Consider the following 14,967-nt stretch of genomic DNA (forward strand, 5'->3'; position numbering starts at 1 on the left):
CACTCCCATTATTTTCCCGCTTTTCCCCTGATTCCTAAACGCATAGTGATTGGTCTGGATATCCAAGATGAAATGGGAAGACATGAAGTTGGCCACATTGACAAATCGATGAAAATTCCTCTGAATAATGGGGATGGGTGCAGATTCGAGGGCCATTTTAGCATTAACAAGGCAAGTTGGAATAATCCATTCTGGGGAAATGTTGGCAAATTTGACAATAAATTGTTGTGAAGTCTCTGGGTGCTGCACTGCTATGAGAGCTGGGAGGGTTACATAGCCAGTCTAAAGGTACGGGTGCCCCCCCCCCCAAGAATACACTGCAGGACATTATGGAAACAACTGAGGCAGCCTGCACTGTTCCAGGATAAACAAGGGTCCTATATTTATGTTTTGTTTCAAGGAACCAGAATGTTAATGCAGTCATGGTAAGGGGAATTGTGTGTGTCAGTAGATCTTCCAGATTACTATTTCTGGCAGCAAATTAGAATGTTTTTTCTGGAAGTAAATCTAATTATGAATAAACACAGCAGCCCAGTCATGAAATGGAGAACCAGAGCACCTATTGGCAAAAAATGCACCATTCTGCTATTTGGAAATGACTGGCTGGTGTGTCTACCTGCTAGCAAATGCCATTGTTCTTGTGCTAATCTTTGTGTACGTAAATTGTGGGATGTAGTTCAAAAAGCAGTAACAAAGAACTACTGCTACCAAAGTAAAGAAATTTTAGTTGAATAAGAGTTGAGTTTTATTTGATTGATTTTTAAATCTGCATGAATTACCATATGCATAAACAATTACATTGAAGAGAAAAATGTGTGTATTGGGGTAGCTGAGCCTGTGCCAACCTGATGCCCGCCAGATGTTCTGGACTCCAACCCTCTTCAGCCCCAGCCAGCGTGGCTGTAGTTCAGAATATCTGGAGGGCACTAGCTTGGCAAAGGCTAGTGTAAGTATGTGTGAAAAGAACATACCATATTTCTCTCTCCATAAGACGCTCCTGACAATAAGGCACACCTAGTTTTTAGAGGGGGAAAGCAAGAAAAACAAATTTCTGTGCAGAGCATGTAAGCGGTTCTCGCTTTTTTTGCTTTAAAGCAAGCAAAGCGAGAGCCGCTTACATGGCTCTTGTCCTGCTTTGTGCAGCTCTCACTTTGCTTGCCCATCCCTCCTCCCGCCTCCCTGTAAAAGAGGAGGAGGAGACACTGGGACAGGTGCTTTGCTTGCTTTACAACTAGGCGGGAGGAGAGATGGGCAAGCAAAGTGAGAGCTGCGCAAAGCGGGACAAAAGCCATGTAAGCGGCTCTCGCTTTGCTTGCTCCCTTCCGTCCCTCCTCTCACTTTGCTGTGAAGCCAGCAGAGCAAGAGGTCCTGCATGGCTCTCGTTTTTTCTCTGCTGTCAGCAGCGCAGCGCGTCTGGCTTCTCTTCTGGCTTCCCAGAGAAGCGGGAGGAGGGACCGAAGGGAGCCCTTACACGGAGCCCCTTCCGTCCCTTATCCTACTTCACTGAGAAGCCAGCAGAGCGAGAGCGACAGGTGGGAGCCATGGCTCCAGCTGCGGAGGCATCCCTCAGCTCGCGACTGCAGCGGTAGCCGAGGGATCCCCCTGCTGCCCAGTGCATTCGCTCCATAAGACACATAGACATTTCCCCTTACTTTTTAGGTGGAAAAAAGTGTGTCTTATGGAGTGAAAAATACGGTAAAAAGATCGCTGCTGGATCATACTAAGTGCCCCATTCTAACAGTGGCCAATTACAGCAAGCACTACTATAGAAGTGTACCCGCTTTTGTGTGAAATAGTCTTTTCTAAGATGCCAACTGATACTATAGTTTTCATCAATATTTACATTTTTGTTTTTTTAAAAAATGACACATCTTAGAAAATGTGTTGCCTGATTTAGTCAAGGGTACATTTTAGATCAGTTAATCTAGCTATTTAGCTGACTAAACCAGCAGCCCTAGTTAGAACGGAAAGCAGCAAAGAGAGGTGCGTATTTGTGGGGGCAAAAACCACTCTAGAAAGAGGAAGTCATGCTGCACTGACCATGTTGCCATGGGGTGGAGCATGGGTAAACATGGGAGCTGAGAACACTTCTGAGTTCTTTGTGGTTTGTTGATGAGCTCAGAGTGTCAGCGTGTTTTCTTTTCTCCTCCCAAAGCATTGTACAGCCAGCATGTGAGTCACTGCAGTGCAAAGGGCTGTGGCCCAACTCTGCACAAAGTCCCTTCTGTTCCAAGAGATGCTCAGCCGTTGAGGAATGCCAGAGAGAGAGAGAGAGAGAGAGAGAGAGAGAGAGAGAGAGAGATGGATGGTTTGGGAGATGTGTTTCTTCTCTCATCTCAGTGGAGACCAAGTTTCTCTTCCAGCAGCAAGGGGTGTACGCATTTTGTTGGGCGGGTGTGTCTAGCATTAGGTAATCTGACCATGTAAGGCAGTCCATGACTTCACTTGGGTGGGGGAGAGGGAGTGTGTGACTGCTAGCATAATAAGGATGTAACCCTAATTCACACCTCATTTTTATACCACAGGCTACAAAATCCTGCTGCTTCCTCTTCCTCCTAATTCATGTTGGAGCACACCTAAAAATAACAAGCAGGCCCTACCCTTGCTTATGCTGCAGTACAAAAATATATGTGAATGTTTTTATTTGATTGCTTTCCCCTCTGTCAGCTGTTTTTTTGTGTCAGTCATCAGCCACCATAGCAAACTGCAAAACAACTTGCGAGTCTATGTAGATTGTGCAGTTTTTAATCTTTATACTTAAAATAATAACAAAGTACATAAAGAGCTCCTGCGTTGGATTGTATATTTGCTGTCTAAGGCTTTCTTTGTACTTCTAAGAAAAAGTGTCCTTAGTGCGGTTTATCGCTCACCCCCTCCAGCTGTGTATTATTTTGGGTGGTTCGTGTGGAATTTTGTTAGGAGAAGTACCTTAGATTTCAGCTGCTTTTGTTTAATGACAATACAATTAGATGTGTTCTTTCCCATTATGCTTGTGAGTAATTCGCTGGTGTTAAGGAGCTATTTGCTTGCTTACCCCACATTGTAGGTACAAAATAAAAAGATTCAAAATATGGTGAGGAGGTAAGAATGTATCCCACCGATTTTTGTGGCTAACCTGTGGGCTGCATAGCACTCTCTCAAAAGCTTTTTGTAGTCTTCAGGCTCCCTCCCCGCATTAGTGATTCTAAGAAAAAACTTATAAATGATTTTATATATATATAAAAAAATCCTGACAGCTCCCATAGGCAACCCACTGTGATGCCAAAAGATTTTTTTTTACCACTCTCATGGTCCCCTGATGTGATTCTATGATGCCACAAGGTTTTTGCGACCATCCACAAGACCTCGAAACTGTGTTCTAGAAAAGAAAAGCTGAAACCCACTTTTACACTTTGGCCATGCCCACTTTGAAATGCGGCCCCTGGAGCATTGACAATGCGTCATTGAGGCCCTTGGCCCCCCAAATGTTAGCCACTCCTGTCATAAAGAGTAGCTCCTTATTTCTGTGTGTACGTGTGTGGTTTTATGATGACATTGTTGCTGGATCTGACTTTGTTGTTATTAATGATGTATTAATGTTTTGGATTTGGATACTTTAAATGATGTAAGCCCCTCTGTGGGTAATTTGACTGCACAGTGAGCTGGCATTCCCAGTGATTGAATGGACAGGCTTTGGGTGACATGTAGACCCTAGCAAGCTGGTTGATGCAAATACTATAGCGGAGTGTTTATGAGTATATGGTCACAGGTAGGCATCCCTCTTTCTCTTTCAAGTGTCAAGCTGTTTGGAGTTCTCCCCAGCTTTATTCAAATGCAAAAAGGGTATGTGATGTACCTGACAAAATATACCTGACAGAGGTGTGAAGTACCTGACAAACTGACCCTGGCTGTTATTGGTCAGAAAGAGCCTGAGGTCTTCCCTCCAAGGGCAGGGGAGAGAGCCTTTAAAGGCAGATCTGCCATTGCAGCTTGGACCCTTCTACGATCAGAGTCCAGAGAGGAAGCTGACTGTCTTTGCTACCTCCTCATAAGCAGACTGAGATCACTGTGCTATTAGTAAGTAGGACAGAAGTAGTCAGCTTTTGGAGTCATTGGGCTCTTTCTGTTTTTAATAATTCTGTGGGACCTTGTTGCCCTCTTCCTTATTTAATCTTAATAAAGTTTCACAATTGGATGAGTGAAAGCAGAGTGTGATTGCCACCCTTGGGATTCAGAAATCTCAATGTGCCTAGACCACTTTGGGTTTCATGCTAATGGAAGTCGTAAGACCAGAGTGCGTAAAGCCAGGAATTTGCCCAGTTCTCTCTGGGAGAAGCAGAGAGCTGGCTTTATACTCCTGTGTAAATTGCAAGGGATTGGCTGGAGGCATGAAACATGTGGGTCCAGGAACCAGGGCTTGAACACTTAATTGAGTATACTGTTTCCGCCTTTGTTTCTGGGGCTGTAGGCGACCGAGAAGGATGGTGGTGGAAGCAAGTGTCAGATAGTAAGACCTAGTTGCTACGGCTGTAGGGCTGTTGGGCAGCTGTTGCGCAAGGATGGGGTGTGAGACACTCTACTAAGCATCTCCCCTTCTCCACAAGGTTCACTTATGTTCCTTGACCAGATGGAGCTAAGGAGGACGAGTCCTATGCAGAGCTACCGGTACTTGCTCTTATCACCCAATGAGTCATTGGGCTTAGCAGCAGCAATGAATGAATGAATGAATATTTCTTCTCTTCTACTAAGGACAGTGTACCAAAAAACGATATCATATGATCTATAAAAGTGCAACTAACTATATGAAATCAGATTTATTTCAAAGCTTAATTGGTCGGTACTCACTGTGACCATCTCCAATGTAGTTTTTGAACCCCCCTTTGCAGGACAGTGAACTATCAGTTTCCATGATGCAGAGAAGCCAAAAACAATGAACGCCCGCCCCCCTCCAACACACACAGTCCCCCCTTCTACTTGCTTCCTTATTGTAGTAGTGCTTGAACGGGATTCTGTTTAAAATGCTTTGTGATGCAGTTCCATTTGTAACAAACCCTGAAAGGCTGCTGATCCCAGAGTGATCTAATCACAATTAACAATTGTCATGGTAACCAGAGTTCTTAGCTGAAATCTGTGCATTCAGGAACTATGTGTACTATAATTTTGTAAAGAAAAAGCATGTTTGGGAAGGGGCCACTGTAAAAGCTGGAGCCTGATTGTCATTAAAAAAAAAAAAAAAGAATTCATTTAAAATCTACTTCAGCTGAAGAGCCCTCTTGGCACTTGCCAGGGCGTCCGGTGATAATGGCCATTACAGATCTCTCTGTCCCTGACATAACTATTTTGTCTTCAAATCCAGCCTATGGCAGCTGGAGCAAAAGGAGAGGTTGTGTGAAGTTCCAGCTGCTTCAGCGCGTGCCAGGCTGGTTGTTTGGATTTAAGCTGTGGCTGTACTTGCATGTTTTGGCACATGGTCTTGGAGGCGGTGGGCCAGAAGACTTTCCCTACAGCTGTCATAGACTGAGGTGGTCATGAAGATCAGAGACAAAACATCTTGAAATGAGGAATGTAACGAAGAGCATAAATCATAGTTTAAGGAGAGCCAAAGGTCTTTGTCCTAGATGAGAGTCTTAGGAATTCAAAACGTCTAAGAACTGCAGCACAAAGAACTGGGTGGTGGCAGTATTTCACCCCCTTGTTAACAAAGGTGCTTGTTTGAAGGTGAAATGGGTGCAGCTTCATGGCACTTCTCTTGGTGATGGGATGTGTAGATGGGAATGATTCACAGGGCCAATGCAAGAAGTGCAGTCTGCTCTATATCAGAAGTAATGTTAGCACAGGATATATTTCCCACAGCCATTTCCTTTCTTGGGGTGGGTGGGGGTGGAGCTTACCATCCTTCTAGCTTAGCACTAGAGTGCAGAACCAGGAACTCAGGCCTTATGTGGTGGGTGATAATCTTGAATCAGTATTACTCCTGTAGTGCAGCAACTCATGCAAAATTGCAGCCATCATGTGGGAGCTCCGTGGATCCCCAGGTGGAGCTTAACAAATATTTCATTTGATTTAGGGGAGGAGGCAAGAGTGCTCCAGATCTCTGAGCCTTTGATGAGTGAGTGGTCAATTATAGCAGTCTTCTAGACTGAGAGTAGATTATTGTGACGATTATTGAATCTGGTCTGTGACTAACCCCTTTCCTTGATGAAAGCATTGTAAGGTTTTAAAACCTTTTTCTCTGTAATAGATGTTGGAGCCAAATGATGTAAGTCACCAGCCTTAGCCTTGTGTTCCCTATCATTCAGCTTAGTCTGTGTTGAGAACTTAAAAGCTTAACAAATGCTGAACTCTTGCCTGCTTTTAGGTTCCAGGTAATTTTCACGTATCGACACACAGTGCCACTGCACAGCCTCAGAATCCTGACATGACACACGTCATCCACAAACTAACCTTTGGTGACAAGTTACAGGTGAGTCTTGAATTAAGACATCTCTTAAGAGGATGCAATAGACGCTACATTTGCTAACTGTTAAACTTTCATGTATGTTGTCGTATGTGGCATAAAAGGTTCCAGAGGGTGAAGAGGTTACATTTTCAGTCTGACATATTTAAGTAATCTACTGTGATAGGTAAAAGTATTTGGGAAAGGGCTGCTTCTTTACTCCCCCAAAATAAAACAGTATACCTGATTGGTGCTTATAAGCACATACGTATTATAAGATGAAATCCACTTTCATGATACAATATACAGTTGTACCTTGAATCCCGAACGCCTCGCAAGTCAGACATTTTGTTTCCCGAACACCATAAACCGGGAAGTGAGTGTTCAGGTTTGCAAATGTTCATTGGAACCCAAACATCTGACGCAGCTGACACAGCTTCCGATTGACTGCAGGAGCTTCCTGCAGCCAATCATAGAATCATAGAGTTGGAAGAGACCACAAGGGCCATCGAGTCCAACCCCCTGCCAAGCAGGAAACACCATCAGAGCACTCCTGACATATGGTTGTCAAGCCTCTGCTTAAAGACCTCCAAAGAAGGAGACTCCACCACACTCCTTGGCAGCAAATTCCACTGTCGAACAGCTCTTACTGTTAGGAAGTTCTTCCTAATGTTTAGGTGGAATCTTCTTTCTTGTAGTTTGGATCCATTGCTCCATGTCCGCTTCTCTGGAGCAGCAGAAAACAGCCTTTCTCCCTCCTCTATGTGACATCCTTTTATATATTTGAACATGGCTATCATATCCCCCCTTAACCTCCTCTTCTCCAGGCTAAACATGCCCAGCTCCCTTAGCCGTTCCTCATAAGGCATCGTTTCCAGGCCTTTGACCATTTTGGTTGCCCTCCTCTGGACACGTTCCAGTTTGTCAGTGTCCTTCTTGAACTGTGGTGCCCAGAACTGGACACAGTACACAATATTTGTTAATCGGAAGCCATGCCTTGGTTTCCAAATGTTTTGGAAGTGAACGGACCTCCGGAACACATTCTGTTCGACTTATGAGGTACAACTACATTAATAAGCACCAGTTGCAGCAACAGCCTTATGATGTTGGATTGCATACCATCCATTCCCTCCTTTTCTTGACAGTCATATTCTGTGTTTCTTGTTTTTTTATTCTTTTCTAGGCTCTGTACTTTTATTTTGAAAACCCAATAAAAATTACAAGTAAAACAAGCCAGTGGGCTGCATTTTTTGGTGGGAGGAGCGTGCTGGAATGCTTCAAATCGTTTGCTAGCGTAAAGGGTTCAGGCTGTAGCTTCCTTATTCTATAAATTGTTCAGTGGGCTCTCTGCTCATTCACATTTGCCAGGGGATGCTCGCTGCCTGGTTTATTTTCTGTTTTGCATTTATTCCTATATCTTAGGAATAGTAGGTGACATTCACACTACTATATTTGTGTGGTTGTGCCTTGGTGACACATGTGGGAGTGATATCCTTGGGAATAGGGACTTTCAGAGAAACCACCAGACTCTGCTTTGTCTCTGCCGGAGAGAAGTATTTCAGTCAAAAGTAGGAGTCGTCAGCACAGACAGTCTCCTTCCATGCCCTTTCCCAAATCTAGATGTTTTGGCAGTAGTGGAGAAAGGGGGGGCAGGGTGCACCAACCATCACGGAGAGCAGCAGTTGGGATGCAGGGCGTCGCAGGGGTAGCTAGGTGGCATGAGTGCAGCCACTGCCTGTCCTTCAAGAAGCCAGTTAAGTTTAGGCAATGTTCCCCAAGACAACGTTTCCCCAAAAAGCTGAACAACTTTGGGCGATCTCTTAAAAAGTGCTCCACCCCAGGTGCTGGCTGGGATTGCTATACCACTGAGGTTTGGATTCAACTGTTGTGAACGTTACCATGTCACTCATTAGTGCCCCTTCCCCAGACTCGAGTCCCCATATGTTGATGCCTGCAACCCCTATCATCCGAATGGTCACATGGCCAGTGTCCTGGGAGGATTGGAGTTGTAGTCTAGCAAAATGGGGACTTCAGTTTTAGGATGGCTGCTACAATCCTTCCTCTATTCCTATGCTCTTACGGAGAACAGAGGCTGGAAAGAGAGATTTATTTTACCATCTCTCTCTTTCTAATCGGCCTTGGTTGAGGAAAAGCACATACTTGCCCCGTGGCCGGTATCCTCTGTAATGTTGTTACATAACTCTCAGTTTCACAATGGGGATGTCTCACTGTACACCACCCTCTTCACCTACTTTTCAAAGACTTCACTTCGCAAGAGTTGCAGTAGTATTTGCCACCACCACCTACTCACCACACGTACCAGCCATGCTTTTAAAACCATACTCTCATTGCAATTTTGGCTAATCAACACAGGCATTTCATTACACTTGCTTCGTACACACCTATTCCTCAAAAACCTTTCTAATACTCGTCTGGTTCTTGCCCTTAGCTTCCGTGAGAACCATTAAAATATCAGCTTATTTGGCCCATCTGTGGGCACTCAAGGCAGCTTGCCTTACAACAGCGATGTACAACACCACCAACCATTAAAAACAATATCAGTAAGCTAAAAATGTGGAAACATCCTCAAAACGCCATCACAGAACCAGCAGCATTATTCAGCAGCTTTTAAGATTCAATGGGATTTTGCCTTCACATTCCTTAAAGCACCTTGGGAGTGATTCCATTATGTAATGCTCAGACACACCTCTGCAATGGGTATTTACCTGAACCCATCCCTTCCAAATTGGTTTCAGAAAATACCCGCTGCCTCTGTGTACATTTTGTTCCTGAACCAAGCTGGTGTTTCCATGTGCGTGGCCACCCTCCCACACCTGCCCTTCACCCTGCCGGTTGCCTTGCTCGTTTCACCTGTAGAATATTATGGCATAGGGAAAAAGCAGTTACTGCCATGCTGAAGTTTTTTACTTCATTGAACACAGAAACCTGCCTTACAAGAGGTCAGACTGTTCGTCCATCTAGCCTACTCTTACCTATTCTGACTGTGCATCATGAGTGTTAGATGAAAGCTCATTAGCTGACTTTTCTGAAGTGTGGGGGAGAATTGATCATTTGAATGTTGTAAGGGCGTAATTGACAATAGGTAGGTGCCTTCGCTCTACCTACTGTAAACTTTTCTGTTCCAGTGGGTCTAGTCAGATACAGTATATTATTTGGCCACATCTGTTCTTAATTTTTTTAAAAATGTTTTACGTTGTCTGTGTTGTTTAAATGTTTTAGATGCTCTTAATTGTGCTTCTTTTAAAAAAATAATAAATAAATTGTATCTGCCCCGGGCTTCTTTGGGAGGAAGGGCAGGATATAAATGTATTTAATAAGTAAGAAAGTAAGTATTCGAGAAAGAAAGCTACCTTAAAGTTGTACCAAAAGAACCCTTTTTGGTTTTCTGTCCTCAAGACTTGAAGTCATGAGACCTGAATCAAATAATGGCCTTGAATTAATACTAGCACACTATCTTTGATGAATGCTACATATTTCAGACAAGATCGTGCATATAATTCTGCCCTCCTGGGGGAAGATGAACTCTCCTGACCCGTAAAGCTGAGATCAGCTCTGTTCAGAAATACTGCTTCTTATTAAGCTGTTCTGATAGCACATCTGTGAATGAGGTCCTGTGAGAAAGAGTTGCGGTCATCTTTCTGTATAATCCTTCAGTTGTCACTGTGTCGCTTGGTACAGGGTAAAGCCTCTCAATGCTAATAATTTGAGTAGCACCATAGAAGACCCAGATGTGCCATCCAGTTACATTTGTCACCCTTGTGTCACTTGCCCCTTTTGTTGTAATTGCATGAGGCTTGTGTGTAATTACAAGGAAGCTGAACTGGGGGTGATGTGAGTACTAATAACGGAGGAGGTGTTTTGTGGGTTTCCATTAATTTTATATTGTTTATATGTTTTGATTTTTATTGACCACCCATTAAACATAAGGTAGTCACACAAAGTTTAAAACAATAAAATATTCTAATTTATTAAATTTGTCATGTTAGATTAATAAGAATGCCTATGTAAAAGCACACACAACATAAAATCATTCTAAAACAGCATTTAAGCTCCCTGCTAAAAATATTTTGCTCCAAAGACAAGAATACACTAGAGCTTTGTCATTATTGTTTATTTATTTATTTACTTGTACGCCACCTTTTATCCTGACAGGACTCAAAGCAGCTTAAAGATAAAAACAACAACCTCTAAAGACATAAATTGATTGTAGAAAAACAATTAAACATTGATAGAATTAAAACTATACACATATATAAAGTCTGTTTAAAACATATCAATAATTACAATCAAAACAGCACAGCACAAGCCCTTTCATTAAAAGCAGTTAGTTCCTGAAAGCCTGTTGGGGGAAAAAGTCTTCACCTGCTGGTGGAAGAAGAATAAGGAGATAGCTTCTCTAGTGGAGAAGTTCCAAAGTTTGGGAACAGCCACTGAGAAGGTCCTCTCTTGCATCCCACCAAGCATGTCTATGAGGGTGGTAGGACCAAGCGAAAGGCTTCCCCCAAAGATCTCAAAACCTGGGCAGGTTTGTATGAGGGAATAAAGCATGGATATTAAAAAAATAAATAAAAAAAAAAATCTTCATTTGGCATTTCAATCTTTATTGAAAACATCTTGGGTCCTGTATACATTACTGTTTTAAAACAACAATGAGGTTATTTTTTTAAGCTGCATTTCAAATTTTATTTGTCTGTCATTGTACACATCAAAATTGTTGATTGTGTTTCTAATTTGCCCACTGTCTGTCCACATCAGTGAGTGGAGAGGGGTGTGTGTATTCATTTGGCTTACATTTTCAGATTGGATTGAAGCTGGTTTGGGGGGAAGCACTTCCAAGTGCAGTGTTTGTCAAGAGACGACAGGATAGATGTATATTGTGGCTAATGCTGTGTACAGACCTGCAATCAGAGTGCACTGGATACATAATAAGCGGGAGAGTTACCATTTACTCAGGCTTCAGTGCACCCCTACTTCTGGTGTTTGAGGCCAAGCGCACATGAAGTTAGCTGCAATCCGAATGTATCTTGCAGTTTCTAGAGAAATCCTGTTGTTTGATGCGTTTCCCCTCAAATCAGCTTCCACCTAATTTGAATTTGTCGGCTGCAGATAAGCTGCGGTGGGTACATTTGAGACAGCTGTTGTGCATGCGCAGATGTCAGCACATGTGTAGACGACAGCTTCATTGAATAGAAGTTTGCCGGGGAGAGGGGGGAAGGTTGCTGGTATGCGAAAACAAAAAAGGATGAAGACGTTCCCACCCCCACTATCTCTGTGTGTGTAGAGAGTAATGTAAAAATATGACTTAGAACATGGGGGCGGACGGTGTGGTGACCTTGCTGCATTTTAAGCTGCTAATGTGTACATAGCTTTAGTGTATGTACTAGGTGAGCCTCATTGGGGAGGGCATTTCATAACTGAGGCACTACTTTTGAAAGACCCTTTCCCTAGTGGCCACTTGCCTCATCTCTTTAGGTGGAGAAAGGCTTCTGTCTTCAGGTCCCATTGCTGGTCTGTGAAGTTCTTTCTTATATTGGATGGTTTGTAGGCTCAGGGCTATTGGAAAAGAGTGAGAAAGAGCTCTGCTATTTGCAAAATTCTTTACTTGTGTTAATAGGCTGCACTGTAGTATATTTCACATGCAAGGTCAGTGCAAATGTGAAAAACCTATTGCCCAGAGAGGATGAGAGATAACATAAAATTAAATTGCACAAAATGACTTTAAGCTCCTTGCCTCTCCTTCTACCTGCAGTGTTGAAGCTTCTACTGTTATAAGCTAGGTTGTCTCTGGAAGTATAAAAGAACAAACGTAATACAAAAGTTAATTCTGTGCTCTTTCCCTCTCCAGGTCCAGAACATTCATGGAGCATTCAATGCATTGGAGGGAGCAGACAAGCTCAGCTCAAACCGTACGTACACTGTGTTTTGCAGGGTCTTATTTGGGGTTAGTAAAGATGCCTTGATTGGCAAGACTGGTAGGAGCTAGCCAAATTTTATTTAATTACAGGGACATGAAAACTGTACACACCATATATTTAAAAGGTATGACTTTCCCCAAATAACCCTGGGAACTGTAGTTTGTCAAGGTGCCATGTGAGTAGTAAACTACAGTTCCCAAGCCTCTGTGGGGGGGGAGGGGGAGGGGAGTCATGTGCTTTAAATGTATGGTGTATATACACAGCCAATGAGTGCATGGCTCTTTAGAGACTAACAACTTTTATAAACTTTTTTGTGAACTAGAGGCTGTAATGAAAGGCATACATGGTGATAAGTGGGAGGGGTGGGGAGAGAATAGTAGGCAGTGAGGTCATAGAGAAGTGAATGCAAAAAAGGGCAGACAGTGACAATCCAGTTAGAGCTAGCATATATGTATGCAAGATAAGGACGGTGACCCTTTTACAGCGGTAGTCATAGGCGATAAAACAATCAGCTTGGTAATGATGAGGTAATTGACATCTGTAGTGGGAAAGGCAACCGTTGTCTCTTTTCAGACCCACCCTTTGTGTGCGTGTTTGGGGTGCGTGTGTGTATAGATAGACCGATGTAGTCTGCAACTGAGGATTACGCTGCATACATCTGACGAAGTGGACTCTAGTCCACAAAAACATACGTCAAATCTTCTTAGTCTTTTTACCGTGTCACAGCAGACTAGCACTGCCACCCCTCTGAAAATTGTTACAGTTTTTATTTATGTTCTTTATATAGCTGGGTTGTTACCAAATAATATTACACTGGCTATAGGGATAAATTAATTTGATTTCCCCTTTTTCCTGGCTATAGAACAGAGATGCTCAGATTTAAAAAAAAACATAGTTTGCTTGCTTATAACAAAAGTTACAGGGAACAGTTGGTCTTCTGAAGTGTTGGTGTGCTCCTCCACCATGGATATATGATTCCTAAACATCCTAGAGAATTTGGGTACTGAGTGGTCTCTGTGAAGCTGACTGCTCTTTTAAGTTCAGCTTCAGAGACCCTGCTGTGGATGTTCTTTACCCTCCATTTTTTTTAATGTATTCTTTCTTAGCAGTTTAATTTTGGCTGTATATAATCATTCTGGTGACTTTCAGTGGAAAAGTAACTTGAAAATATTTGATATAAATACCTAGATACAGAAAGGAGGCAGGGCAAAGAGAGACAGACTTGCAAGGTTTTTAAGAGCGTCTGTGTCATAGCCAGGAAATGAGCCTGATCCTAACCAACATCTTAATTTTTGGTATTTCCTTCCTCAGTGTTTACTTATCGGCTGTCATGACTTAGTCTAAATTGGGCATGTAGAACACTTCTGCAGTCTGTATTTGCTGCTCTACATCTTAGCATTACTTGCAGTGTATTTCCTACTCCATGGAACACACAGCAGAGGGAAACTCTTGCCCCCTATTGCCTCTCTGCCCCATGAAGATATATTTAAAAGCTTTATCCCAGGACATTCTTTCTCTGTGCTGTCAGGTGCTGTTGAGACTGAGTGGTTGCTTTCCTACTTTTGGCTTGATTATCCATGAAAGCAACCATTGCCAAGGATACAATATATGAAATAAAAATAGTGCTTGAATGTTTTAATCCCAATGGGCAGGACTGAGTGTAGGGAAATAAACTATATAGTGTGCCAGTCCTCTCTCCAACCTGGAGTATTGTGCTCATCCTATCAGCCAGCCCTCAGAGGAAACTAATTTTCTAGATCCATTTCAGTTGGCGCTTAGGTCCAGTTTTGGCACAGAAACTGCTTTGGTCGCCCTGTAGGATGCCCTCTGTTGGGAGAGGGACAGGGGGAAAATGTGCCCCTGTTAATTCTCCTTGATCTCTCAGTGGCTTTTGATACCATTGACCATAGTATCTTTCTGATTGACTGATCGATTGTATATTTAATTTCTATACTGTTTAATATATTAAAAATATCTCTAAGCAGCATACAAAGAAACTGAAGCAGCAATAGACAACTTAAAACAAAATGTTACAAAAATACACAGTTACATATGAAAATGTTAATACAAAGTTATTAATATATATCAGTCAATATCAATTCATTTTCCTTCTGACACACCCTCCCGCTCAGCCTTTGGGTTCTCACCCATTGTCCAAACAAACTCAGCTCACCCACAAAAATCTAACAATCATAGAATCTTAGAGTTGGAAGGTACCCAAGGGTCATCTAGTCCAACCCCCTGCAATGCAGGAATACCAGAAGAGTTCCTGGCAACAGCAGACATCACCCTAGTCTCTCACTGTAGATTTGCTTTTTCTGGGCAGGCCCAAGGTGGGTGGTACTTCTCAGACTGCCCACAACTGTGCCCCATTCATTCTGGAGTGACTGTCCAAGTTGGGGGTGGGTGCCACTGCTTCTGGTAAACTATAGTAGGGTTGTAAGTGCCAACTCAGAATAGTCCTTGCCAATGTTTGCCCATACAGTGGTGCCCCGCAAGACGAACGCCTCGCAAGACGGAAAACCCGCTAGACGAAAGGGTTTTCCATTTTGGAAGCGCTTCGCAAAACGAATTTCCCTATGGGCTTGCTTCGTAAGACGAAAATGTATTGCGAGT

The 14,967-nt window shown here is 42.9% G+C and overlaps 1 protein-coding gene across 1 annotated transcript in view; it reads left to right on the forward strand.

The window, feature by feature from the left end:
* ERGIC1 (endoplasmic reticulum-golgi intermediate compartment 1) overlaps positions 1 to 14,967 on the forward strand; it is a 74,636-nt gene that overhangs the window by 52,121 nt on the left and 7,548 nt on the right. Inside the window, exons 5-7 of the mRNA XM_081852182.1 lie at positions 47 to 171; positions 6,338 to 6,442; positions 12,282 to 12,342. Of these exons, the coding sequence (XP_081708308.1) occupies positions 47 to 171; positions 6,338 to 6,442; positions 12,282 to 12,342 (291 nt within the window). The remainder of the gene's footprint in view (positions 1 to 46; positions 172 to 6,337; positions 6,443 to 12,281; positions 12,343 to 14,967) is intronic.

The sequence above is a fragment of the Podarcis erhardii genome (assembly GCF_964252035.2).
Source record: "Podarcis erhardii genome assembly, chromosome: 2".
Classification (NCBI taxonomy): Eukaryota; Metazoa; Chordata; class Lepidosauria; order Squamata; family Lacertidae; genus Podarcis; species Podarcis erhardii.